Source organism: Lepus europaeus, chromosome 13 (genome assembly GCF_033115175.1).
Source record: "Lepus europaeus isolate LE1 chromosome 13, mLepTim1.pri, whole genome shotgun sequence".
Classification (NCBI taxonomy): Eukaryota; Metazoa; Chordata; class Mammalia; order Lagomorpha; family Leporidae; genus Lepus; species Lepus europaeus.
The window spans coordinates 65,216,838-65,243,585 of record NC_084839.1 but is presented as its reverse complement, the minus strand read 5'-3'; the positions used below and the strand labels follow the sequence as shown (position 1 = coordinate 65,243,585).

Below are 26,748 nucleotides of genomic sequence, written 5' to 3'. Positions count from 1 at the left end.
GTCACTGCTTGTAATACAAGCATCCCATATGGGTGCTGGTTTGAGTCCCAGCTGTCCCACTTCAGATCCAGCTCCCTGCTAATATGCCTGGAAAAGCAGCAGATGATGGCTCAAGTGCTTGGGTCCCTGCACTCACTTGAGCAACCCAGATGACATTCCTCGTTCCTAGCTTTGGCCTGGCTCAGCCTTGGCTGTTTCAGCCATTTGGGGAGTGAACCAGTGGATGGACTATCTCTCTCCCTCTCCCTCTCCCTCTAACTCTGCCTTCCAAATTAAAAAAAAAGAAAAATTTAAAAAAGCACAGCTACATGCTGCTTATAAGATACACAGCTTGGGAGCTAGCATTGTGGACCAGCAGGTTAAGCAATGATGAGCACTGGTTCTAGGCCTGGCTGCTCTTCTTCCTATCTAGCTCTTTGCTAATGTGCCTTGTAAAGTAGCAGAAGATGGCCCAAGTGCTTGGGCCCTTGCACCAACTTGAGTAACTAGGATGAAGTTTCCAGCCCAGTGTTGGCTGTTGTGGCCATTTTGGGAGTGAACCAGCAGGTGAAAGATCGTTGTCTCTCCCTCTGTCTCTCTAACTCTGTCTTTCAAATAAATAAGATAAATTTTTTAAAAGTTAATTCTCTTTCTTATAAAAAGGATATATAGCTTAAATATAAGAATACAGAAAAGTTAAAATAAAAAATCTGTAGCATTTAAAGAATAAAAAAGAGAAAGCTGATGTTTCTATACAGATAGCAGACAAAATGTACCTTATAGTTAAAGACATTACAGATGAAGAGGGATCTTTCATAATAAAAATTTAATTTATTTTTTATTAAAATGTTATTTATTTGAAAGGCAGAGTGACACAGAGTGTCAGACAGAGAAAGAGAGATCTTCCATCCTCTGGTTCATCCCAAATGCCCTCAACAGCTACGACTGGGCCAGGCTGAAGCCTGGAGTCAGGAATTGCATCTGGATCTGCCATATGAGTGACAGGAATCCAAGTACTGGAACCATCCTCTGCAGCCTCCAAGGTGCATTAGCAGGAAGCTGGATCAGCAGCAGAGGCAGGACTCCATCCTATCTGATATGGGATGTAAACTTCCAAATGGCATTTAAGCCAGGTGTGCCACAATGCCTGCCACCAAAAGATAATTTTTAGTAGGAATATATACTAGTGTAAAATTTGTATACAACTGGTAATAGAACCTCAAAATTAATGAAGAATATCAGACAAGACTAAACTGAGACATAGATTATCCATAGTCATGGTGGGAGTCTGACATACTTCTCTCGGTAACAAATAGACCAAGCCCTAAAAATAATCAGTGAGGATATGAGAGTTTTAAATGCCTGAATCACAGACTTGACTAAATTGACATATATAGAATGTTGCACTCAACAAGAACAGAGTATTCTTTTCAAGTATATGTAGAAAATGTACAAAATAGACTAAATGCTGGATTATAAAGTAACCCGCAACAAATTTCAAGGATGAAGTTATTGAAAATATTATTCTCTGACTACAGTGAAATTAAGCTAGACATCAGTTATTAAACAATAATCATTGCAGGACCAGTGCTGTGATGTAGCGGTTTGGGCTGCCGCCTCCAATGCTGGTATCCCATATGGGTATCATTTCAAGACCCAGCTGTTCCACTTCGGATCCAGCTTTCTGCTGTCCTGGGAAGGCAGTAGAAGATGGCCTGAGTCCTTGGACCCCTGCATCCACGTGGGAGACCTGGAGGAAGCTCTTGGCTCCTGGCTCCTGGCTTCAGATCGGTACAGCTCTGGCCGTTGTGGCCAATTGGGGAGTGAACCAGTGGATGGAAGACCTCTCTCTCTCTCTGCCTCTTCTTCTCCCTCTGTGTAACTCTGACTTTCAAATTAATAAACAAATATTTTAAAAAAATAATAATAACTATTGCTTCTCAGCCTTTTGGCTAAAAGATCAGGTGAAATAATATAAAATCCACATATATTTGGGACCTAAACAATGCTTTTCACAAAGAACTGTGAGAGGCAGGTGTTGTGCACTAGGTTAAGCTGCCCCTTGGGACACCCAGATCCAGTACTGGAGTGCCATTTCTAGTTCTAGCACCTTCACTTCTGATCCAGCTTTTTGCTAATTCACACCCTCGGAGGCAGCAGATGATGGCTCAAGTGCTTGAGCCCCTGCTACTCACATGGGAGACCTAGATAGAGTTCTGGGCTCCTAGCTTCTGCATTTACAAGCATTTGGGGAGTGAACCAATGGATGGAAGATCTCTCTCCCCCCCCCCCCCCTTCCTTTTTCTCCTCCCTGTGTGGCACTCTGACTTTCAAATAAAGAAACTTAGACCTACAGGTCAACAAAGAACTCATCAAGGTATTTTAAAATAAGAGAAAGTCTGCATGTCTTGCATTAGAGGCAAGTATTTATTTTTTTTTTTAAACAGGACACAAGCAAACAGATAAACAAAAATCAAGGAAAAGACATACAGAATAGGTAGGTGTTTGACCTAGTGATTAATACACCGTCAGGATGCCCACATCCCATATCAGAGTGCCTGAGTTTGATTCCTGGCTCCAGCTCTCAGTTAAAACTTCCTATCATTGTATACCCTGGAAGGCATCAGGTGATGGCTCAAGTAGTTGGATCCCTGCCACCCATGTGAGAGACCTGGATTGAGTTCTTGACTCCCAACTTTAGCCCTAGTCTATCCCTGGCTCTTTGAAGGCATTTGGGTAATGAACAAGCAGATAGGAGTACTCTCTCTCTACCTCTCAAAAAAGTTTTAAAGCTTTTATTTACTTGAATGGCAGTATTCCAGACAGAGAGGGAGAGACAGAAACCTTCCATCTGCTGATTCACACTCCAAATGGCCACAAAAGCTGGAGCTTGGATAGGTTGAAGCCTAGAGTCTGGAACTCCATCCAGGTTTCCCACGTGAGTGGCAGGGGCCAAGCACTTGGCCCATCTGCTGCTGCTTTCCTCGGCACATTATCAGGGAGCTGGATGGGAAGCAGAGCAGTTGGTTCTTCAGCCAGCACTCATAAGGGACGCTGGTGGCTTAGTCCACTGTGCCACCACACTGGCCTCATCAAATACATTTTAAAAAAATTATTTATGAGGCCGGCGCCGCGGCTCAATAGGCTAATCCTCCGCCTTGCGGCGCTGGCACACCAGGTTCTAGTCCTGGTCAGGGCACCGATCCTGTCCCGGTTGCCCCTCTTCCAGGCCAGCTCTCTGCTGTGGTCAGGGAGTGCAGTGGAGGATGGCCCAAGTGCTTGGGCCCTGCACCCCATGGGAGACCAGGAGAAGCACCTGGCTCCTGCCATCGGATCAGCGTGGTGCGCCGGCCGCAGCGTGCCTACCGTGGCAGCCATTAGAGGGTGAACCAACGGCAAAAAGGAAGACCTTTCTCCTTGTCTCTCTCTCTCTCTCTCTCACTGTCCATTCTGCCTGTCAAAAATAAAAAAAAGAAAAAAAAATTTATGTATTTATTTATTTGAGAGTCAGAGTTAGAGGCAGAGAAGGAGAGACAGAGAGATTTTCCAGCTGGTGATTCACTCCCCAGATAGCTGCAATGGCTGACACTAGGCCAGCCTGAAGCCAAGAGCCAGAAGCTTCAAACCGGATCTCCCACGTGGGTGACATGGACCTAAACACTTGGAACATCTTCCACTGCTCTTCTTAGACCAATAGCATGGAGCTGGATTGGAAGTAGAGTGACCAAGACATGACCTGGTAACCATAGTGAATGCTGGTGTTGTAGGCAGTGGCTTTGTGTGCTATGCCACAATGTTGCCCCCCCCAAATAAATATATTTTTTTAAAGATTTGTTTATTTATTTGAAAGGCAGAGTTACAGAGAGTGAGAGGCAGAATCAGAAAGTCTTCTGTCTCCTGGTTCATTCCCCAAATGGCTACAACAGCCAGGGCTAGGCCAGACCGAAGCCAGGAAGCAGGCATCTGTGGGTGCTGGGGCTCAAGCACTTGGGCCATCTTCTGCTGCTTTTCCCAGGCCATTTGCAGGGAGCTGGATCAGAAGTGAAGCAACTGTGACTCAAACCAGTGTCTGTGTGGAATGGCTTAATCTACTACACCACAGCTCCAGCCCCCAATTTTTTTTTTAAAGGGAAAGACATAAATCAGACTATAGTAAAATTAAAGCTTTATTTTTTTAGCAAAAGATGGCATTTATCATGAAAATGCAAAGCACAAAGTAGGAGATATTTACAGTGCATGACCATGTAAAAAACTGTGAATTGTTAGGGGAAAAACCAGTCAGATAATCACTAGAACAGGCACTTCACAAAAAATCAGTAACTAGCCGGTGCTGTGGCTCACTAGGCTAATCCTCCACCTGCGGCACCGGTACCCCGGGTTCTAGTCCCGGTGGGGCAGCCGGATTCTGTCCCGGTTGCCCCTCTTCCAGTCCAGCTCTCTCCTGTGGCCCGGGAGTGCAGTGGAAGATGGCTCAGGTCCTTGGGCCCTGCACCCTCATGGGAGACCAGGAGGAAGCACCTGGCTCCTGGCTTCAGATCTGTGCAGCGCACCGACTGTAGCAGCCATTTGGGGGGTGAACCAATGGCAAAGGAAGACCTTTCTCTCTGTCTCTCTTTCTCACTGTCTTAACTCTTCCTGTCAAAAAAAAAAAAATTAGCTAAATAGCCACTAAGTATATGTGTGTGTATATATATATTTATATATAAATATACATATACTTATTTATATTTATATAAATATATAGTATATAAATATACTTATGTGTATTTATAAGTATATAAATAGACTTATGTATATTTATAAGTATATAAATAGACTTATGTATATTTATATAAAAATGTGCTCAATCTCATTAGTTGTAAATATTCAAATTTTAAGCACAATGTAGGATCACTGAAATTTCTCTAGAATGATTAAAGCCAGTAAGATTAAGGGCCGGCATTGTGGTGTAACAGGTTAAGCCTCCACCTGCGATGCTGGCAAACCATGTGGGTGTGGTTCAAGACTTGGCGGCTTCACTTCTGAATCAGCTCTCTGCTAATGCACTTGGGAAAGCAGCAGAAGATGGCCCAAGACCTTGGGCCCCTGCACCCATGTGAGAGGCTGAAAGTAGCTCTGGGCTCCTGGTTTTGGCCTGGCCCAGCCTTGACTATTGTGGCCATTTGGGGAGTGAATCAGCAGATGGAAGCACTGTCTCTTTCTCTTTGTCTCTCTCTCTCAACCAGCAGATGGAAGCGCTGTTTCTCTTTCTCTCTCTCTCTCAACCAGCAGATGGTTGAGAGAGAGACACTGTCTCTTTCTCTCTTTGTGTGTGTCTGTGTGTCTCCTCCTCTAACTCTGCCTTTCATATAAGTAGATAAATCTTAAAAAGATTAAGATTGGCAGTACGAGTTGTTGGTGAAGAAGTGGAGCAACAACAGCTCTCATGCACCACTGGTGGGAACACAAGTTTATGTAACTTTGGAAAATCCCCAGGCAGAATCTGCTAACTCTAAACATACTCATACTCTTTTTTTTTTTCTAAGATTTTCTTTATTTATTTGAGAGGTAGAGTTACAGACAGTGAGAGAGGGAGACAGAAATGTCTGCTGTCCTCTGGTTCACTCCCTAAATGGCCGCAATGGTCGGAGCTGGGCCGATCTGAAGCCAAGAGCCAGGAGCTTCTTCTGGGTCTCCAATTTGGGTGCAGGGGGCCAAGCACTCGTGCCATTTTCTGCTGCTTTCCCAGGCCATGGCAGAGAGCAGGATCAGAGGAGGAGCAGCCAGGACTAGAACCGGTACCCACAGGGGATACCAGCACTGCAGGCGGAAGATATCATAGTACCAGCCCCCATAGTCATACTCTTTACCCAGCAATTCACTCTCAGGTTTGCTTCCAGTAGAAATAATTATGTATATGAAAAGACATTTATAAGAATCTTGATAGCTAAACTATTTGTAAAAGCTAACTCAGATGTTCATGGGTGTTCAGATAGATACATAAATTCTGGGCATATTCATTTAATGGAATATTATGCAACAGTGAGATTGAAGGAACTATTGCTACACTCATCAATGTGGATGATTTTTCACAAAGTGGAAATAAAAACAGATTCAGAAGAGTAAATAATATGTGATTTCCAAATAAAGTATAAAAACAGAGCTAATCAAAGGCAATAGAAATTAGTAGATTGGTTACATTTGGTAGGGACCAATGACTGTAAGATAGCACAAAGGGAGACTTTTAGGTCCTTTTGCTCTGTTTCTTAGTTTCAGTAATAGATACAAATACAAGTTCACTTTGTGAAAATCCACTAAAAGAATGGTGTGAACCTGATTTATGTATTTATCTATACTGGTATCATATTTGAATGGAAAGTTTGCCAGAAAACAAAAGAAGCCAGCATTTCTGAATCTATCTTTTCTTTTTCTCAATAAACTGAGTACATCTTAGGTAGTCATAATAATTGTTAAGCAGTTTGAAATCTTACGTGCTTAAAAATTATAAGGTGTGATAAAATGTAATAAATTGTATGATTGAATTTTGGCATTTTCTCTGAAAGTAGAAAAAGTTGAAATTACAAAATGTATCTATAGTTAGTGTTCTCTATCATAAAAGTGGTTTTAACTGTGAATTTTGTCGATGTAAAATCTAAGTGCCAAGCTGTGTTATGTTTTGTCAGTGAAAACTTTTAAATATATCGCAAACACTCTGTGATCACAGGCCGACTGTGCAGGAAGATGGAGGAGATGTAATCTATAAAGGCTTTGAAGATGGCATTGTACAGCTCAAACTCCAGGGTTCTTGTACCAGCTGCCCCAGCTCTATCATTACTCTGAAAAATGGAATTCAGAACATGCTGCAGTTTTATATTCCAGAAGTAGAAGGTGTAGAACAGGTATGCCAATATTATATGACAGTTTGGATTTAATATTAAAGTAATTATTTGAAAAGAAATTCATATCCTGTCTTTTTCTTCAAGGAATAAATCTTTGTGTTGCAATTTTCATCATACTGAAGCCTCCTTATCTTAGAAGTGCCTTCTGTGGGGCGGGTGCTGTGGTGTAGTGGTCTAAGCCTCCACCTGTAGCACTGGCATCCATATGGGTGCTAGTTCATATTCTGGCTCCTCCTCTTCCAATCCAGCTCTCCACTATGACCTGGGAAAGCAGTAGAAAATGGCCCAAATACTTGGGCCTCTGCACCCATGTAGAGGACCCAAAAAAGCTCCTGGATCCTGGCTTTGGATCGGCCCAACTCCGGCTATGTGTGGCTATTTGGGGAGTGAACCAGTGATTGGAAGACCTTTCTCTCTGTCTTGCCTTTTTCTGTCTATAACTCTACCTCTCAAATAAATAAATAAATCTTTAAAAGAATAAAAGTACCTTTTAGTGTTAAAGAGCCTACTATGTGCCAAGCTTTTTTATAAATATTACCTCATTTAATCTTCTAATAATAGTTCATTAAGTAAGTCATTCACATTTTAAAAAAATTATTTATTTGAAAGGCAGAGAGTGACAGAGCGAGAGACAGAAATTTTTCCATCCACAGGTTCATTCCCCAAATGACAGCAACAGCCACTAGGAGAGGAATTCCATGCAGGTGGCAGGTACTCGAGTACTTGAGCTATCATCTGCTGCTTCCTAGGCACATTAACAGAGAGCTGGATTGGAAGTGGCATAACCAAGACTCAAACCAAGGACTCTGATAGGGTATGTGGGTGTCCAGAGCAGCAGCTTAAACCTATTGTGCCACAATGCATAAGGAAACAGACTCAGGGGATATGGCTGCTTGATCGTAAAAAATTATGAAAAGAGGATTGAGTCCAGCCCCGTGGTGTAGTAGGTTAAGCCTCCATCTGTGACACTGCCATCCCATATGGGTACCGGTTCAAGTCCCGGCTGTTCCACTTCCAATCCAGATCCCTGCTAGTGGCCTGGGACAGCAGTGGAAGATGGCCCACGTGTTTGGACCCCTGGACGCACATGGGAGCCCCTGAGGAAGCTCCTGGCTTCAGCTTGGCCCAACTCTGGCTGTTGCAGCCATTTGGGGAGTGAACCAGCAGATGGATGACATATCTCTCCCTCCCTGTCTCCCTCCCTCATTCCACCTCCCCCACCTCTCCCTCTCTCTCCTTGTCTGTAACTCTGCCTCTCAAATAAATAAATAAGTAAATCTTTTTAAAACAGAAGACTTAAAACATCATGCAGTTTTTTGTTTTTATTTATTTGAGAGAGAGACAGATAGAGAGAGCTCCCATCCATTGGTTTGCTCCCAGCTGCCCAAGATGGCCAGGGGGCTGAAGCTGGGACCCAGGAGTTCAATCCAGGTCTCCCACATGGGTGACAGGAACTCAACCACTTGAGCTATTACCAGCCACCTCCCAAGGTCTACATTAGCAGGAAGCTGTTATCAGGAGCTGGGACTTGAGCCCCGGCATCCTGCGTCAGACATGAGTGTCCTAACTCGGGTCTTAACCACTAGGCTAAATGTCCATTGCTGCCATGTAGTTTTTTTTTAAAGATTTATTTATTTGAAAGTCAGAGTTACACAGAGAGAGAAGGAGGAGCAGAGAGAGAAAGGTCTTCTATCTGCTGGTTCACTCCCCAATTGATCGCAATGGCTGGAGCTATGCCAATCCGAAGCCAGGAGCCAGGAGCTTCTTCCGGGTCTCCCACAAGGGTGCAGGGGCCCAAGGACTTGGGCCATCTTCTACCGCTTTCCCAGTCCATAGCAGAGAGCTGTATCAGAAGAGGTGCAGCTGTTACTTTCATTGGCACCCATGTGGGATTCTAGTGCCACGGGTGGAAGCTTATTCCCCTACACCACAGTGTAGACCCAATCTCCTTATAGCTTTTTAAAAAATTATATTAGGTGACACTTTGGTGGATTGACAAAGGATCATTTCACTTGGCCAGGGTGGAGCAAGAAATTGGCTGTCAGATTATGAACTTGAATTGGTATTTAATTGCAGAAGGTGTGGTGAGGAAATAAAACATTCTTGAGTTTATAAAGTTCTTTCCTCTCTAAAGGAGTTGGTCTTTATTATCTGAGTAATACATTAACTCATGAAAAGATATTAATCTTTTTGTTTTTTTTTCAAGTATTCATTAATATTGTTCTTAACTGAAAGTCTTAACACTTTTTAAGATAAAAAATTATTTTTATCTGAATAAAGCCAAAGTAATTAGTTACTATATAGTATTTTGTTCTTTACTCTTTTTAGGGATTCATTTTTCTAATAAATATTCTTATAATAATACTTTCATTTAGCTTTTCAGATGTGTTTACATAAATAAGATGCTTTTGAAAAAAAGTCAGCTCCATTCTCTCTCAACTGAGGCTCTGCTACTGGAAGCATCTTTTAAGAGAAGGAAGAGAGAGCCAGGTTTTAATAAATTTGCAAATATTTAGTTTGCTTTTACATTATTGAGATACCAAGATTGTGATTCAAGCTTTGTGTTTTTGGACTGTTCATTTATTTTTATTAGATTGCCATGCATTGTTCTGGAGTAGCGTTTTTAAACAAGTAACATGAAAATCAGAAATACAGCAATTTCTAATTCTTAAGTTCTCTTCATCTTTTGGTTTTAGGTTATGGAAGATGAATCAGATGAAAAAGAAGCAAACTCACCTTAAATACCCTGGATTTTTTTTGGGTACAGAAGTTGGACTTGCTAATAATATATAATAAGCCTTTATTATTAATATGTTCAGGAACTTAAGGATTAATAAAGCGTCCTTTCTTCAGAGAATGATATATAATTACTGCATGTTTGCTTTTCCTCATATGAGTTATTTATAACATCCTGAATCATCTTCTGTACACGTGGATTTTATCCAGGGATATTTTTATTTTTGCTCCTCATTTCTCATGATTCCTTCTTTGCCTAATGTGTGAAACATTATAAAATACATTTTCCCCATATAATTTACTTTCTCATTAAATATAGAAGCAAATAGGGAGAATGCTTTTTAAATATTCTAAAATGGCTTAGCTTTTTGTGAGATGTCTGAGACTTTTTTACTGATGTGTTCACCATATTTTAAAAAAAAAAGCAATTAGGTTTAAGGGTGGGAACTGAGAAGTAGTTCCCAATGTCGTAGCACATAACTTCTCACTGAAAGATAAAAATAGTAATAGCAATGCTAAAACCCCAAGAAGTATGTTTCAGAATCTACAGAAATGCAGTTGGTTGTAAGACAATTAAATAGAAAACCATTGCATCAGCATGCTTTTAAGACTTTACTTCATGAAACCGAGTCTGAAAAAACAGATCAAAGGTTGTTTTAGTCCTTTTTCCATTGGTTCTTACTAACTCAGAGATCCATATTGCTTTTCCTCATGGGAGTTATTTATAACACCTGAATCATCTATGCACATGTTCTTTTTATTTAAATTAGAATTGCTTAAAAATTTAAGTTATGTTAGTTGACACTAGTTTCTGAGCCATGCCAGGCATTTGGACAGTTATCTTTATACAATCAGGATACTGCTTTTTCAAATGGCCACAATAGCAAATTAAGCTTTTCTCATTTTTCATAGTAATGCGGAGACAGCTCTTGACAGAATATCCCAGAAAAGGAAAGTTGAGGAAATAGCAGCGATACCCAGCGTCTCTGCAGTCCTAGTTCCAAAGACCAAGAGAGAAATGGAAACAGGAACAGCTTCAGCAGTTGTGAGTGCTGGGCATATTTTTATCCTGGGATTCACAGCACCAGCAGTTAGGATTGGAGAATTATTTCCCTGAGCTATAATAGATTCAGACTAGACACTGGGAGTTGCTCTGCAAGGTAGATACCTTAACTTGTCCTTTAGTTAAAGCTACAGGTAATTGAGATTGTGGAAGAAATGCAATTAATGATAAGTCTTAGATATGGCCATGAAATAAGTAGCTGAGGTGAATAGAGTATTAGACTATTTGAAGAAAGGAGATCATAGGACTGAGATGCCAAAGTTTTGGGAAGATTTTCAGCAAAAGGAAGCATCTGTGAAGAACAGCGAGGAATGGTGAGGGAAGGAGATTCTAGGCATAAGGAGCAGTTTATTCAGAATCAAAGGTGTGAAATGTATGTGAGAACTGCAAGAAGCTAAGTGTGGCTTGAGTGGAAAGTGGATGTGCTTGGTTGGAAATCGTACAGAAGTGGGGAGTGCTGCACACACTCTTGGCTGCCCACCCAGCATATACCCTCAGTTCTTACTGAAAGAGGCCCTCTCACTTGTCAGCTGATTGCAGGGAAGGTAGGTCCCACCTTTGTACCAGGGGCTTCGTTGTGGCTTGGCTAAGCCAGTTATTCCAACTCCAATTCCCTTTGCCATTCAGTAAGTCTAGAGGGTGGAAATATGACCCAGTCCTGGCCAGTGAACTGCAAGAGATACCTGCTGGAGAGTTCTAGAAAGATTTTCTTCCTTGAGAGTTAATCTCTGGAAAGAAGGCTCTTTTCTTCCATTCCTTTTCTTCCTGCTTTGGTGTACTGCAGTGTGCGATGTCCAGAGCAATGACAATTGATTAATAATTATGACAAAAGCCTGGCCACTGAGAGTTGTAAGGAAGAAAGAAAGGGCCTGGACCTTGAGGACTTCATTGACCTCTGAGCCAGCCCAGGATCCACTCACCTTCAGAGTTTACAGTGTGTGAGATAAATGTTTTTCTTGTTTTAGCTACTATTAGATATTCTAAAGCTTAAAGCTGATTGCATTCTAGCAGAGACTTGTAAATCGCAAAGGACTTGGTAAGTAATTTTGATGCTTTTAAATTATTATTATTTTTTTCTTTCTTTTTTTATTTTTTGACAGGCAGAGTGGACAGTGAGAGAGAGAGACAGAGAGAAAGGTCTTCCTTTTTGCCGTTGGTTCACCCTCCAATGGCCGCCGTGGCTGGCGCGTTGCGGCCGGCGCACTGCGCTGATCCGATGGCAGGAGCCAGGTGCTTCTCCTGGTCTCCCATGGGGTGCAGGGCCCAAGCACTTGGGCCATCCTCCACTGCACTCCCTGGCCACAGCAGAGAGCTGGCCTGGAAGAGGGGCAACCGGGACAGAATCGGTGCCCCAACCGGGACTAGAACCTGGTGTGCCAGCGCTGCAAGGCGGAGGATTAGCCTATTGAGCCGCGGCGCCGGCCCAAATTATTATTTTTTTAAATTTTTATTTTATTTGAAAGGAGAGAAAAAGAGAGACAAAGAGACAAACATTTTATATTGGCTGTTCACACAACATCCAGGACTGGGCCAGGCTGAAGCCAGAAGCCTGAAACTCAAATGGGTCTCCTATGTAGGTGGCAGGGACCCAAGTACTTTAGCCATCATCTGCTGCCTCCCAGAGTGTGCATTTTTTAAAAAATATTTATTTATCTGAAAGTCAGAGTTACACAGAGACAGGAGACGCAGAGAGAGAGATCTTCCATCCGGTGGTTCACTCCCCAATTGGCTGCAATGGCTAGAGCTGCACCGAACCGAAGCCAGGAGCCAGGAGCCAGGAGCCAGGAGCTTCCTCCGGGTTTCCCACATGGGTGCAGGGGCCCAAGGACTTGGGCCATCTTCTACTGCTTTCCCAGGCCACAACAAAGAGCTGGATTGGAAGAGGAGCAGCTGGGACTAGAACTGGTGCCCATATGGGATGCTGGCGCCTCAGGCCAAGGCATTAACCCACTGCGCCATAGCGCCAGAGTGTGCATTAAATACAGGCAGTTGGATCAGAAAGCTTGGGAGTCAGGACTCTGACTAGACTCTCCAATACAGAATACGGGATTCCAAGTTGTAACTTAATCACTACACCAAAGATCCATCTGATCTTACTGCTTTTTAAAATTTGATTTATTTGGGGGGCAAAGAGAAACAGAGGTCTCCCATCACTGGTTCACTTTACTCTTGAAATGTCCCAAAGGCTGAGGCTGAGCTGGGCTGAAGCTAAAAGCTAGGAACGCAATTCAAGTCTCCCATGAGGGTGGTAGGAATCAGTCATTTGAGCCATCACTGCTGCCTGCTGGGGTCTGCATTGGCAAGAAGCTGGCTCAGGAGCTAGAGCTGCGAATTGAATCCAGGTACTCTGATGTGGAACACAGGCACCTTAACTGATAGGCTACATGCCTACTCCTACTGCCTTTTTATTTTTGGCAGACTGCCAGGTATCAATCTTAAAACAAGTTAACATGTATTTCAATTAATTAAACCTTGTTCAATCAAAGATTATTAGTGATAGTTTAATCAGGTAATAGTTGGAATTTCTAAATGTTTATATTCAGGGGCCAGTACTGTGGCTTAGTGGCTAAAGCTGCCGCCTGCAGTGCCAGCATCCTGTGTGGGTGCTGGTTTGAGTCTTGGCTGCTCCACTTCCGGTCCAGCTCTCTGCTATGGTCTGGGGAAAGCAGTGGAGGATGGCCCAAGTCCTTGGGCCCCTGCCCCCGCATGGGAAGACCCGGAGGAGGCTCCTGGCTCCTAGCATCAGATCAGCACAGCTCCAGCCGTTGCAGCCAATTGAGGAGTGAACCATCGGATGGAAGACCTCTTTCTCTCTGCCTCTCCTTCCCTTTCTGCCTCTCCTTCTCTGTGTAACCCTGACTTTCAAATAAATAAATAAATCTTTAAAAAAAAAAAAATTCTAATTCATTTCCAGTGTGTGATCCCAAAGAAAGAAAATAGTCATTCTAAAACAAAAATAGAAATTAACTCCCCCAAAAGATACAGAATATTTTTACAGAAAACATTCTTGAAAACGCTTTATAAATATAGGACATTTCAACAGATAACTTTAAAAAAATTTATTGGGGCTGGCGCTGCAGCGTAATAGTAAAGCTGGCATCCTGTGTGGGTGCTGGTTTGAGCCCTTGCTGCTCCACCTCCTATCGAGCTCTCTGCTATGGCCTTGGAAAGCAGAATAAGATGGCCTGAGTCCTTGGGCCCCTGCACGCACATGGGAGACCTGGAGGAAGCTCCTGGCTCTTGACTTCAGATCATCCCAGCTCCAGCCATTGTGGCCATTTGGGGAGTGAACCAGCAGATAGAACACTTCTCTCTCTGCCTCTCCCTCTCTGTAACTCTGCCTTTCTTTTTCTTTTCTTTTCTTTTTTTTTTTTTTTTTTTTGACAGGCAGAGTGGACAGAGAGACAGAGAGAAAGGTCTTCCTTTGCCGTTGGTTCACCCTCCAATGGCTGCTGCGGCCGGCGCACCGCGCTGATCTGAAGGCAGGAGCCAGGAGCTTCTCCTGGTCTCCCATGTGGGTGCAGGGCACAAGGACTTGGGCCATCCTCCACTGCACTCCTGGGCCAGAGCAGAGAGCTGGCCTGGAAGAGGGGAAACCGGGACAGAATCCAGCACCCCGACCGGGACTAGAACCTGGTGTGCCGGCGCCACTAGGCGGAGGATTAGCCTGTTGAGCCACGGCGCCAGCCAACTCTGCCTTTCAAATAAATAAATAAAGCTTTTAAAATTATTTATTTATTTATTTAAAAGTCAGAGTTAGAGAGAAAGATCTTCCGTTTGCAGGTTCACTCCCCAAATGGCTGCAGTGGCCAGGGCTGAGCCAGGCCAAAGCTAAGAGCCAGGAACTTCATACATATCTCCCACATGGGTGGCAGGGGCCCAAACACTTGGGCCATCTTCTCCTGTTTTTCCCAGGCCATTAATAGGGAGCTGGATTAGAAGTGGAGCAGCTGGGTCTCAAACCAGTGCTTATATGGGATGCAGATGTCCCAGGCAATGGCTTCACCTGCTATACCACAATACCTGCCCTTTCAACAGATAATTGGAACTAAGATTAATGGTCAAGAAAAAGGCACTGGGGCAGGCATTTGGTGTAGCAGTTAATACCCTACTTGGAATATCGACAGACATCCCATACCCGAGATTGTGTTGTGGCTCCGCTTCCAATTCCAGCTTCCTGCTAATGTGCCTCATGGGGGACAGCAATGATGACTCAAATACTTGAGCCCCTGCCACCCACTTGGAAGCCTTGGATTGAGTTTCCTGCTCCTGGCTTTGGACTGGCCCAGCCCTAGCTCTTGCAGGCACTTGGGGAGCAAACTAGTGGATAGAAGATCTGTCTCTCTGCCTTTCAAAAATAAAAATAAATATGGGGGCAGGCATTTGGCTTAGTCCTTCAGATTCTAGTTGAGATGCCCATACACGATGTTGTAATGCTTAAGTTCAAGTCCTGGCTCCACTTCTGATTCTGGCTTCCTGCTAATCTGTACCTTAGTGATGGTAGCTCAAGTGGTCAGCTCTGTGCCACCCACATAGGGGACCCAGATTGAGTTCCTGGCTCCTGGCATTCGTGCCAGCCCAGGCCTGACTGTTGCAGGTATTTGGAAAGTGAACCAGCAAATGGGAGATCTATGTCTGTCTATCTCTTTCTGCCTCGCATGTAAATACTTTTTTTTTTTTTTAAACAAAAAAGAAGAAACCAAGGACTTGGAGGATTTTTCACTAAGCAAAATTTAGGATGAAGAGGCTGGGCGTGGTGCAATGGGTTGAGCTGCTGCCTACAACACAGGCACTCCATGTCAGACCACCAGTTTGAACCTGGGTACTCTGCTTCCAATCCAGCTCCCTGCTAAAACACCTGGGAAAGCAGTGGAAGATGGCCCAAGTATCTGGGCACCTGCCACCCATGTGGGAAACCTAGATGGAGTTGCTGGCTCCCGGCTTCAGCCTGGCTCACCCCTGAATGTTGTATCCGTTTTGGGAATTGAACCAGCAGATGGAAGATCTCTGTCTCTGCCTTCCCCTCTCTGTCACTCTGCCTTAAAAAAAAAAAAAAAATTAGAATGAAGCCCTGCACAATGGTAAGGTTATATGGGCCAAAATATATAAAATCAGAAACTTTCATTGATCATTCACTATATAACAAACACTCTGTTGTAGCATGTTACATTTATGAAGCCATATCCTGTGTGAGTGGTAACTGTCTCTATTTTTATAGATTGGAAGATAGAGGCACAGGGAGGAGAAATACATTTTCTGTTGCCATTCAGCTTAAGCGGAAAAGCTGAGAACACCAAGCCTGGAATTCTGGCCACAGACCTCCTTGCTGCTGTTTATACCGCTGTGCTTTCAGGCCCAGGCCGAGTGCACCTCCTGAGCATTCCTCCCTCGGAGAGGAGAGAAGCTTCGTAGGTGCTTTCCAGTGGGCAGGAGGCTCCCATCTCTTACTGAATCCAGAACCACAGTAGGCCAAAAACGCTGTGTGTGCACCTGTGTCCATTTTGTGTTCAGGAATGTGAAGCTGGCTACTCTCAGCCTGGGGGGAATCTACGTGCTTTTTGGGAAACCCAGGCTTATACTCCATTTCCCCACATCAGATTTATCTGTGGTAACTCCACAGGCGTTTACAGGCCATCCAGGACGACTTCTGGGTCCCCTGAAAGGAAACCTTGAAACAAGGAATTTTTCTGTCATCTTCAGTTTCTAGTGACCTTTCAACTCTAGGTAGCTCTGAATGGCCCACCCCTTATCCTGGCCCTGATCATGTCTTACAGGACAGAAATAGTAGGTTAAAGATAGGGCCAGTTAATCTCATGGTTTTCAATTTGTTGACTTTCTTGGCAGTAGAATGAATTTTTAGCCTGGAAACTGCCCCAGCTTCTACCTGCTGGGAAAACTTGGAACCATCCGGGAGCGGCATGCTGAGAAAGTCCTGCTTCCACCTGGAGTTATCATTTGTCCTCAGGCCTGAGGTTTCCTGTGGGACATAGAGGCCATGTTCACCTCATGTAGCACTTACCTTCTGTTTGAACCTTCGTGGTGTTCGTTCTTTTAGCAACACCTTCCCCTTTGAAAAACTGCTTCCCCTCGCCGACTCTACATGGCTCTTGTGGAGCTGTCCAGTCCCTGTGCCCACCTTCTTTGCCACAGGACGGGGCATGTACCTTACTCTTGACTCTTCAGAGTCCTCACCTAGAATATAGAGTGGGGGTGGAGGAGTGGCTTCTGCCTCTTCTGCAGTGCCATGAAGATGTGACTCTAGAGCTGCTTCCTGGTATAGATGTATCTAAAGCTGGCTGCAGCCCTGTCTTTTCGAGTGAACCAATGAATCCCCTTCTTCATCCAGGTAAAGTGGATTTCTATTATTTGTCAGTGAAAGCTGTGCCCTTTAGAAATTTAAAACAGGTGTAATGAATGTTGGGGAAATAAAGTGTATTGATTATTGATGAATACATTAATGTATTCAGAATTAACATAGAAATAATGACAATAGGATATGTGTGTGTGTGTGTGTGATATATATGAAGGTATTTGAAAGCATTCATGGAAAATGGAGTTAAAAGGTAAGTTTATTTTGGTACAAAAAATATTGAAATCCATGCATAGTTTTTCATGAAAATTTTCAAGACCCTCTCATTTGCGTATGGTAGTTCTCCCTTATCCTCAGTTTCCTTTTCTTCTGGTTTAGTTACTTGAAGTCTGTTGGCATCATCATGACTTATCATCCTTCTGGCATTGTCAGAAAGTCAGTAGTAGGGGCTGGCATATGGCACAGCTGGTTAAGCTACTGCTTGTGACAGACATCCCATGTTGTATTTAGGTTTGAGTCCTGGCTGCTCTACTTCTGATTCAGCTCCCAGCTGCTGATATGGCTAGTAAAGCTGATGATGGTCCAAGTGCTTAGGCCTCTGCCACCTGTGTGAGTTCCTGGCTTCTGACTTCAGCCTGGCCTATCTCCCGTTGTTGAGCCCTTGTTTGAGCAGTGCACCAGCAGGTGGAGGATCTCTCTGTCTCTGTCTGTCTGTCTCTCTGTTGCTCTGCCTTTCAAATAAATAAATCTTTAAAAAAAGAAAGTCCGTAGTAACCCAATACTGTCGCAGTGCCTATGTCATTCATCTCATATCATCACAAGAAGGGTGAGTACAATACAATAAGGTATTTTGAGAGAGGCTATATTCACATAAAAGTTTTATTGCAACATATTGTTAGAATTGTTCTATTTATCATTAGTTTATTGTTAATCTTTTATTATGCCTAATTTAAAAATTAAATGTCATTAAAGGGATGGATGAATGGGAAAAATACAGTATATATATATATATAGTATTCAGTACTATTCACTGTTGCAAGTATGTACTGGGGGCCTTGGAACATATCCACCATAGATAAAGAGAAACTATTATACACATGCATAACAGTTCATGTATTGCAAAACAACATTTCTGTTATCAATGGACTACATATATGATTGTGGTCCTGTAAGATTAAAATGGAATTGAAAACTACACCATTGCCTAGAGGACACCTTACTCATGTGTTTATGGTGATGCTGGTATAAACAAACCTATGCTGTCAGTTGTATTCAAGTATAGCAGATGCAATTATGTACAGTACATAACACTTGATGATGGTCTGTGTTACTGGTTTATGTATTTACTTAACTTTTTAGCACCAGTTTAGAATGTACTCCTTATTAAAAATAAAGTTTGCCATGTTACACTGGCAGCAGTCTCAGACAACATCTCTTGATTGCATCAAGAGGCCATGTCGAGTGATTGACCTACACCATCTAGATTTGTGTGATTTCTTCTTCACAAGGACAAAATCAGCCAGTGATACATTTCTCAGAACATACTGATCATTAAGTGATGCATGACTGTGTATATTTGTATGTGTGGAGAGAGGGGGAGAGAGAGAGGAATTGATTTTAAGGAATTGGTTCATGCAACTATGGAAGCTGGTAAGTTCAAAATCTACAAGGTAGGCTATCAGACTGGAGACCCAGGGAAGAACCGCTGTTGCATGTTATGGTTCAAAGCTGAAGACCATGTCTTCTTGCTTGAGGAAGAGCAGTCTTTAGTTCTATTCAAGTCTTGAACTGAGTGGATGAGGCCTACTCAAATTATGAAGGGCAATCTCTCTGCTTCTCTGATTCAGCTTCCTGCTAATGCATCCTGAAAGGTAATGGATGATGGCTCAAGTGCTTGGATCCCTGTCACCCATGTGGGAGACCCGGATGGAGTCCCTGACCTCAGCCTGATCCAGCCCTGGCTATTGCAGGCATTGGAGGAGGAGTAGGCATTGGAGGAGAAGTAGATTAGCGGATGGAAGATCTGTCTTTCTCTTTCTCTCTCTGTCAAGTAGATGGAAATAAACATTTAAAAATCCACCAATTGAAATGTTAAGCTCATCCAAAAACACCCTCCTGGGAACAACTAGAATAATATTTGACCAAATATCTGGTCACCATGTCCCAATCAAGTTGACATATTAGAATGAACTGCCACAGTGCATAAAGTCAGCTTTCATTACCAATTTCCCTTTTTTTAAAAAAAAAAAAACATTTATTTATTTGAAAGGGAGAGAGAGAGAGAGAGAAAGAGAGAGAGCATGCGCGCACACACACATAATCTACTATCTTCTGAGTTACTCCTCAAATGCCTGCAGTGGCCTAGGCAAGGCTTGCCCAAAGCCAGCAACCAGGAACTCCCTCCTGATGTCCCATATTGATGGAAAGGGCCCGAGTACTTGAACTATCATTTGCTGCCTTCCCAGGTGCATTAGCAGGAAACTGTGTTGGAAGCAGAGCAGCCAGAACTCTGATCCGGGATCCTGGTGCCATAAGCAGCAGTTGTGCCACACCATCAGCCTCATGAAGTTCTGCATCTGGGGCCCCTCACCACATCGGCGTACTCAATTCCACATGCATTTGTATTTCCCCTTTCTCCAGGCAGTCTGTTCAGGTCTGCCCTTCTCCTGATTTCAGAATTGTCTAATCTCATCCCCAACAAAACTCCCATTTCCCAGTGACCTTTTCATAATTGCTATCCAAATGAAAAGTAATCCTATAAATAGTTTATAGTATTAATTAAACTATTAACTCAAAAGTGTTAATAGTTGATAATGACTTAATGAAGTCATTATCATGAAGTCATGGGAGAATTTTCTGCCTTAAATATACAGATAGATTTTTCTGCCAAGGGCCATGTGGATATTAATAACATAATTCATGGGCTGTACAACATTATCAACTTAAAAATTAGCCTGCTGTAGATTTATTGAATTTTGAGTCCCACCTGCAGTTGCCTTGGTGGGGCCAGACCAAATGGGTTCATGGACCAGGTGTTCGTGGTCCAGATGTTCAACACCCATGGTAGGCAATAGGTAGGTAGGGAATGGAAATAATTTTTGACAAGATAACTTTCTTGTTCTCTTACAGTCCCATTTCCTAAATGGCTATCTAGTCTACAATAATCAAGCCCCAACCATTCACCTTGTTCCCTGTTTAATGTTTCTTTTCAAAAAGGGCAAATATAGGGACATAGAAGTTTGAGATGATACTCTGCTTTCAGGAATTTTCATTAGGTGATTATAGCTGGACCCTAAGATTCTGGAATAGAGTGATGGGAGATGGGTTGACCAAACTGGCAGGAGATCCTGAATGACAGTGGTGCACGCCGGGAAGTCTGGGCTTCATCTTGCAGGTGAAGGGTACCCACTGAATTTCAAGCAGAAAGAAACTGGAGCAGATTTGTATTTTTGAAAGATTATTTTGGTGTGAAGGTGTATAGCATGAATTGGAGTGGTGGTGGAACCACAGAGTTTCACTAAAGGCGTCTCAGAGAGAATGATTGATGCCTTCTATTATTGTCTTCATTTCTTCCTTTTCATATGCCTTAGAGACTTGACCTATTTTTTTTTCCTTTGCTTGCCAGGATCTTCTCTGTTGGGGTATATTTATCCACAAAACACCCTAAAAAGCAGGGTATACATACATACCCTAAGTTCTCATATTTTTACTATTAAAAAATTACTTATTTGAAAGGCAGATATATATATGTGTATATATATATATTTGTTATATTTCATATATCTAAGACACAGATTTTCCATCAGATGATTCCTCTTCAAATGCTTGGAACAGTCAGAGCTGGGACAGGCCAAAACCAGGATCCTGAAATTCAATCTAGCTCTCCTAAATGGCTGGCAAGGATTCAAGCAGGCCATCACATGTTGCCTTCCAAAGTGTGTATTAACAAGAAACTGGAGCTTGGAATCAGAACAGGAACTCAAATCCAAACACCCCAATTTGGGATGTGGACCTCTAAAGTGGTGTCTTAACTGCTGTGCAAATGCCTGTCCCCTCCCCCCGCCCCTGTATTATTTATAGGTTTTTATGATTTTAATAATTTTATTGATATGTATTATTGGAATTAAGGAGTAACAAAAATCACAGGCATGGGAATGTTTAGAAGTCTTATAAAGCTGATTTAGCCATGGTTCTTGATTTCTTTAGGAATGGCAACTGGAACCCTGCTGGACTTTAGGCCTTCAGGTTGCAAGGCAAGGTGGGTGCTGAGAGCTTTCTGAACTGACCAGGCTAAACCTCTGAACGGGGAAGTAGATGACATAAGGAGATGATGAATGATACTCCCTTACCATCATTACTGGTTTTTTTCCCCCTTTTGTTTAAGGTAGTTCAAAACTTTTTGATCAGAGGGGAAAATTCTTTCAAATGGGCTCGTGAAAAATAGAATTAAAAGATGAATTGATTTTGGTGCCAACAAATGTTGAAATCCATGCATATGAGGGATTTTCAAAAAGTACACGGAAATGCATATTATGGGGCTGGTGTTGTGGCATAGCGGGTAAGGCCACCCACCGCCTGCAGTGCTGGTGTCCCATATGGGCGCCAGTTTGAGTCCCGGCTGCTCCACTTCTGATCCAGCTCTCTGCTATGGTCTGGGAAGCAGTAGAATATGACCCAAGTCCTGGGGCCCCTGCACCCATGTGGGAGACCCGGAAAAAGCTCCTGGCTCCTGGCTTCAGATCGGTACAGCTCCGGCCATTGCAGCCAATTGAGGAGTAAACCATTGGATGGAAGACCTCTCTCTCTCTGCCTCTCCTTCCCTCTCTGCCTCTCCTTCTCTGTGTAACCCTGACTTTCAAACACATAAATAAATATTTTTAAAATGCATATTATGAAAAACCTTATGCATAAATTTCAAAATTTATTGCACTGAAATGAACTTTTAATTCTATTTTCCTATGAACTTCTTGAAGTACTCTTGTATTTCCTCAGATGTTCAAATTAGACCCAGATGCCTCCTTTGCTTTGCAGATCATTTATTTATTTATTTTTCCTGCAGGCTTTATTCCTGAAGGTTTCATTTAAGACAGAGCTCTGTGTAGACGGTGGTCAGACAAAGTTCTTCCATATTAGTTCTTGACTGGCACATGGTTACAAAGGGTTCTTTGTTGTGGTGGGTTAATCAGGTTGTTCAAGGCTGGGTTGGGAAAATACTAGCCTTTTAAAGTTTCTTCCTCCCAACTGGTGCATAAGTACCTTCCAAAATAGCTGTAGAATGGAGGTGGGTAAGGCAGATTGATAGTCACTGTAATGGAGTAGCAGGCAGAAAGGGAAAGCGAAGGCTTCAGCAGATTATTATAGTTGGAGCATGAGAACGTTGGTGGAACTGCTGGCATTTTCTCTGTGGCATCGACAGATGTGCTGCCAGTGCACAGAGGTATTGCTTATGCATTGGAATTTTACGTCAACTCCTTGGCAATATCACTGAAGTTCTACCTGAACCTCTTAGGTGATGGCTCTTGGGCTAAGATGTACCCACAAAGGCTTTTGTTTCTTTTTTTAAAAAAGATTTATTTATTTGAAAGAGTTACACACACACACAGAGAGAGAGAGAGAGAGAGAGAGAGAGAAACAGATTGAGATCTTCTATCTGCTAGTTCACCCCCCTGATGGCTACAGCAGCTGGGGCTGGGCCAGACAGAAGCCAGGAGCCAGAAATTTCTTCTTGATCTCCCACGTGGGTGGCAGAGGCCCAAGCACTTGGGCCATCTTCTGCTGCTTCTCCCAGGTCATTACAGGGCTCTGGATCAGAAGTGGAGCAGCCAGGACACAACCGTTCCAATAAGGGATGCTGCTGTTGCAGGCAGGGGCTTTACCAGCTACACCACATTGCTGACCCTCTTTTCTTTCTTAAAAAAATATTTAGGTTCATTTTTAAAAAAAGATTTATTTATTTATTTACTTGAACATCAGAGTTACACAGGGAGAGAAGGAAAGGCAGAGAGAGAGAGAGGAGAGAGAGAAAGAGAGAGGTCTTCCATCCACTGGTCCACTCCCCAACTGGCTGCAACAGCCAGAGCTGAGCCAATCTGAAGCCAGGAGCCAGGAGCTTCTTCCGGGTCTCCCACGCAGGTGCAGGGCCCAAGGACTTGGGCCGTCTGCTACTGCTTTCCCAGGCCATAGCAAAGAGCTGTATCAGAAGTGGAGCAGCTGGGACTCAAACCTGCATCCATATGGGATGCTGGCACTGCAAAAGGCAGCTTTACCTGCTACGTCACAGCACTGGCCTGTTTCATTTTACTTGAAAGGCAAAGAAATGGGCTGGTGTTGTGGCACAGTGGGTCAAGCTGCCGCCTATGACACTGACATATAAATCCATATAAGTCCCAGATTGCCCTACTTCTGATTCAGCTCCCTGCACTGCTTTCCTGGGAAAGCAGTGGAAGATGGTCCAAATATTTGGGCCCCTGCCACCCTTGTGGGAGACCCAGATGGAATTCCAGGCTCCTGGCTTCAGCTTTGCCCACCCCTGGCAGTTGTGGCAATTTTGGAAGTGAACAAGCAGATGGAAGATCTGTTTCTCTCTGAAACTGCCTTTCAAATAAGTAAATAAATGAGAGAGAGAGAGAGAGAGAGAGAGAGAGAGAGAGAGAGAGAGAAATGAGCTTCCAGGCAAGGTCAGGAGTCCAGAACTCCATCAAGGTCTCAAGGACTCATCACCTGCTGCTTCCCAGGGTGCACATAGCAAAAAGACTGGATTAAGGCTTTACTTCTTCAAATTAACAAATGTATTGCTCTATGTTCGGCATAGAAGTTGAATGCCCACATCCCATTTTAGAGTGTGTGGGTTTGAGTCCTGGATCTTCTTCTGTGTTTGGCTTCCTGCTGATTTCATACCCTTTGAGGCAGCAGACAATGGCTCATTAGAGACCCTGATTAGGTTATGGGCTCCTGGCTTTGGCCAGGCTCTGCCCTTGACATTGAGGGTATTTGTTGAATGAAACAGCAGATGAAAATCTCTCTTAAAAATAAATTTTAAAAAATGTGTTGCCTAATAACAAACAGCTCACTGTTTAACTTTGCTCAGAGTCATCTAGGTTCCTGTATAAGAGCTTGAAATATCAAAGGGCTTTTCAGTGAGAAATACATTTGATAGTTAAAGGTGAACTTTTCAGGTTCTCTAAAACAAGTGGTAAAAAAGGCAATTTTTTCCCCCAAGAAAAACTCTTAAGTCCTTTGCTCACTCCATTATGTAACCAGTCAGAGGTCAATTCTGATACAGGGCTTTTTCAGTCACTGAATATGTTTTGACACCTGACTTTGTGCTAGGGTTTGTGTTGGGCATCCAAAGACTTCTTCTAGCCTCAAGAAACTTAAAATCTAGTAGAGAAATAGTTGTGTGTGTGTGTGTGTTTTTTTTTTTTTACAGAGTGGACAGAGAGAGAGAGAGAAAGGTCTTCCTTTTGCCGTTGGTTCACTCTCCAATGGCCACCGCATTGCACTGATCCAAAGCTTGGAGCCAGGAGCTTCTCCTGGTCTCCCATGTGGGTGCGGGGCCCAAGGACTTGGGCCATCCTCCACTGCCCTCCTGGGCCATAGCAGAGAGCTGGCCGGCGCCGCAGGCGGAGGATTAGCCTAGTGAGCCGCAGTGCCGGCCAGAGAAATAGGTTTTTTTTGTTTTTTTGTTTTTTTGTTTTTTTTTTTTTTGACAAGCAGAGTGGATAGTGAGAGAGAGAGAGACAGAGAGAAAGGTCTTCCTTTGCCGTTGGTTCACACTCCAATGGTCGCCGCGGCCGGCGCATCTCGCTGATCTGAAGGCAGGAGCCAGGTGCTTGTCCTGGTCTCCCATGCGGGTGCAGGGCCCAAGGACTTGGGCCATCCTCCACTGCCTTCCCGGGCCATAGCAGAGAGCTGGCCTGGAAGAGGGGCAACCGGGATAGACTCCGGCGCCCCAACCAGGACTAGAACCCGGTGCACCGCGCTGATCTGAAGGCAGGAGCCAGGTGCTTCTCCTGGTCTCCCATGGGGTGCAGGGCCCAAGCACTTGGGCCATTCTCCACTGCCTTCCCCGGGCCATAGCAGAGAGCTGGCCTGGAAGAGGGGCAACCGGGACAGAATGCGGCACCCGGACCGGGACTAGAACCTGGTGTGCTGGCGCCACAAGGCGGAGGATTAGCCTAGTGAGCCACAGCGCTGGCCCAGAGAAATAGTTATAAAACTCATAAAATGTCAAAGCATATTGATTGGAATGGGGCAGCGCAATAAAAAAGTTTAATGCATGTCTCTAAATCTGCCCCAGGTGGAAACTTAAAGTTTTCCAGAAGAGGCAGCATTTACTTTTTTTTTTTTAAAGACTTATTTATTTGAAAGGCAGAGTTACAGGTCTCCTAAGTCGGTGGCAGTGGGCCATCTTCCGCCGCTTTCCCTAGCGCATTGGCAGGATGGGAAGTGCCGGCCCCATACAATGTTAAAACTTGGAATGTCGGCCCTGTTGAGGAGCTGCCTGGTCCTTGTTGGAGTGGACACAGCTGCAAGGTGGTGCAGTACAGCGCTAGTCTAAGAAGGGTCACAGCTCCAGGATTTCTGTGCACCATGTAAGAAGTTTTTTTTTTTTTTTAAATTTATTTATTTATTGGATAGGCAGAGTTACAGAGAGGGAGAGACGCAGCGAGATCTTCCACCCACTTGTTCACTTCCCAAATGGCCGCAGAGGCGGGGGCTGGAGCAGGCAGAAGCCAGGTGCTTCTTTCGGGCCTCCCACGTGGGTGGGTGCAGGGGCCCGAGGATCTGGGCCATTTTGGCTGCTTTCCCAAACGCATTAGCAAGGAGCTGGATCGGAAGTGGAGCAGCCGGGCCTCCAACCGGTGTCCATATGGGATGGCCAGGCCACTGGTGACGGCTTAACCGCTATGCCACAGCCCCGGCATGGCATGTAAGCGTTTTGAGCCTAGTGCAGAGTTGCTGATAGGGCTCTGATAACCATCTACATTAGACTAACGATGCCGTTTAAACCTTCCTTAAGGAAACAGGCAGGTAATACATGCTGGGAAACATCATCCCTCTCTAATCACGTCTGTCTTGGCAGGGTGGTACTTTAATTCAGAGAATTAATCGTTCATGAGTCACGCGCACGACTGTCAAAGCTGGGCAATTCCTAGTCCTCTGGGGCCATCAGTTTCCCGAGCCCAGGGGCAGGGTTGGAAGCCTCGCATTCCTTCCCTCCCCGTCCTTGGGGTTAGGAAGGCCACGGTGGGGGTGGGGACGGGTGCGGAGGGCCCTGGGAGGCCAGGCACACTACCTAGGGCTTAGGAGCGAATGGGCTGCCCCGAGCCTGCAGGGCGCTGAGCCGTCGAGAATCTGCGCACCTCCTCCCCAACCTCACGCAATTTTTTGCAGTCTTTCCTCAGCCGTCTTTCTCTATTCCACCCTGACTTGATCCCCGCCCCGCCCCAGGATCTCCTGGGGGGGGGGGCCGGAGCTTGATAACCTTTCCATTCTCCTCTTTCCCTCCCCTGTCAGGCTCAGAGTTCCGTTCTCCCGCACCGTCCGGTCCCTCCCACGGCTCGCCCCAGAGCGGGCGGCTCCAGGAACCTGAGGCGGATGCAGGCAGCCACGAGTCGCTGCCACGTCTCCGCCGCCAGCCGACCAGCGCCTGCGTGGACCTGCGGGGCGGGGCGGCGCTGGGAGGCGGGACCTACGCGTGAGCGGCGCCGACGCGGCCCAATGGGGCGTGCCGGCGGCGGCGCGGTGCGCGCCGCGGGGCGGGGCCCGGCGGCGGTTGC

General features: G+C 44.4%; 1 protein-coding gene across 2 annotated transcripts in view; it reads left to right on the top strand.

The window, feature by feature from the left end:
* NFU1 (NFU1 iron-sulfur cluster scaffold) overlaps window positions 1-9,714 on the top strand; it is a 35,534-nt gene extending 25,820 nt beyond the window's left edge. For both annotated transcript variants that reach the window (XM_062208701.1, XM_062208702.1), the window contains exons 7-8: window positions 6,683-6,857; window positions 9,554-9,714. In XM_062208701.1, the coding sequence (XP_062064685.1) occupies window positions 6,683-6,857; window positions 9,554-9,598 (220 nt within the window). In that variant the 3' untranslated portion in view covers window positions 9,599-9,714. The remainder of the gene's footprint in view (window positions 1-6,682; window positions 6,858-9,553) is intronic.
* Window positions 9,715-26,748: the final 17,034 nt, after the last annotated feature.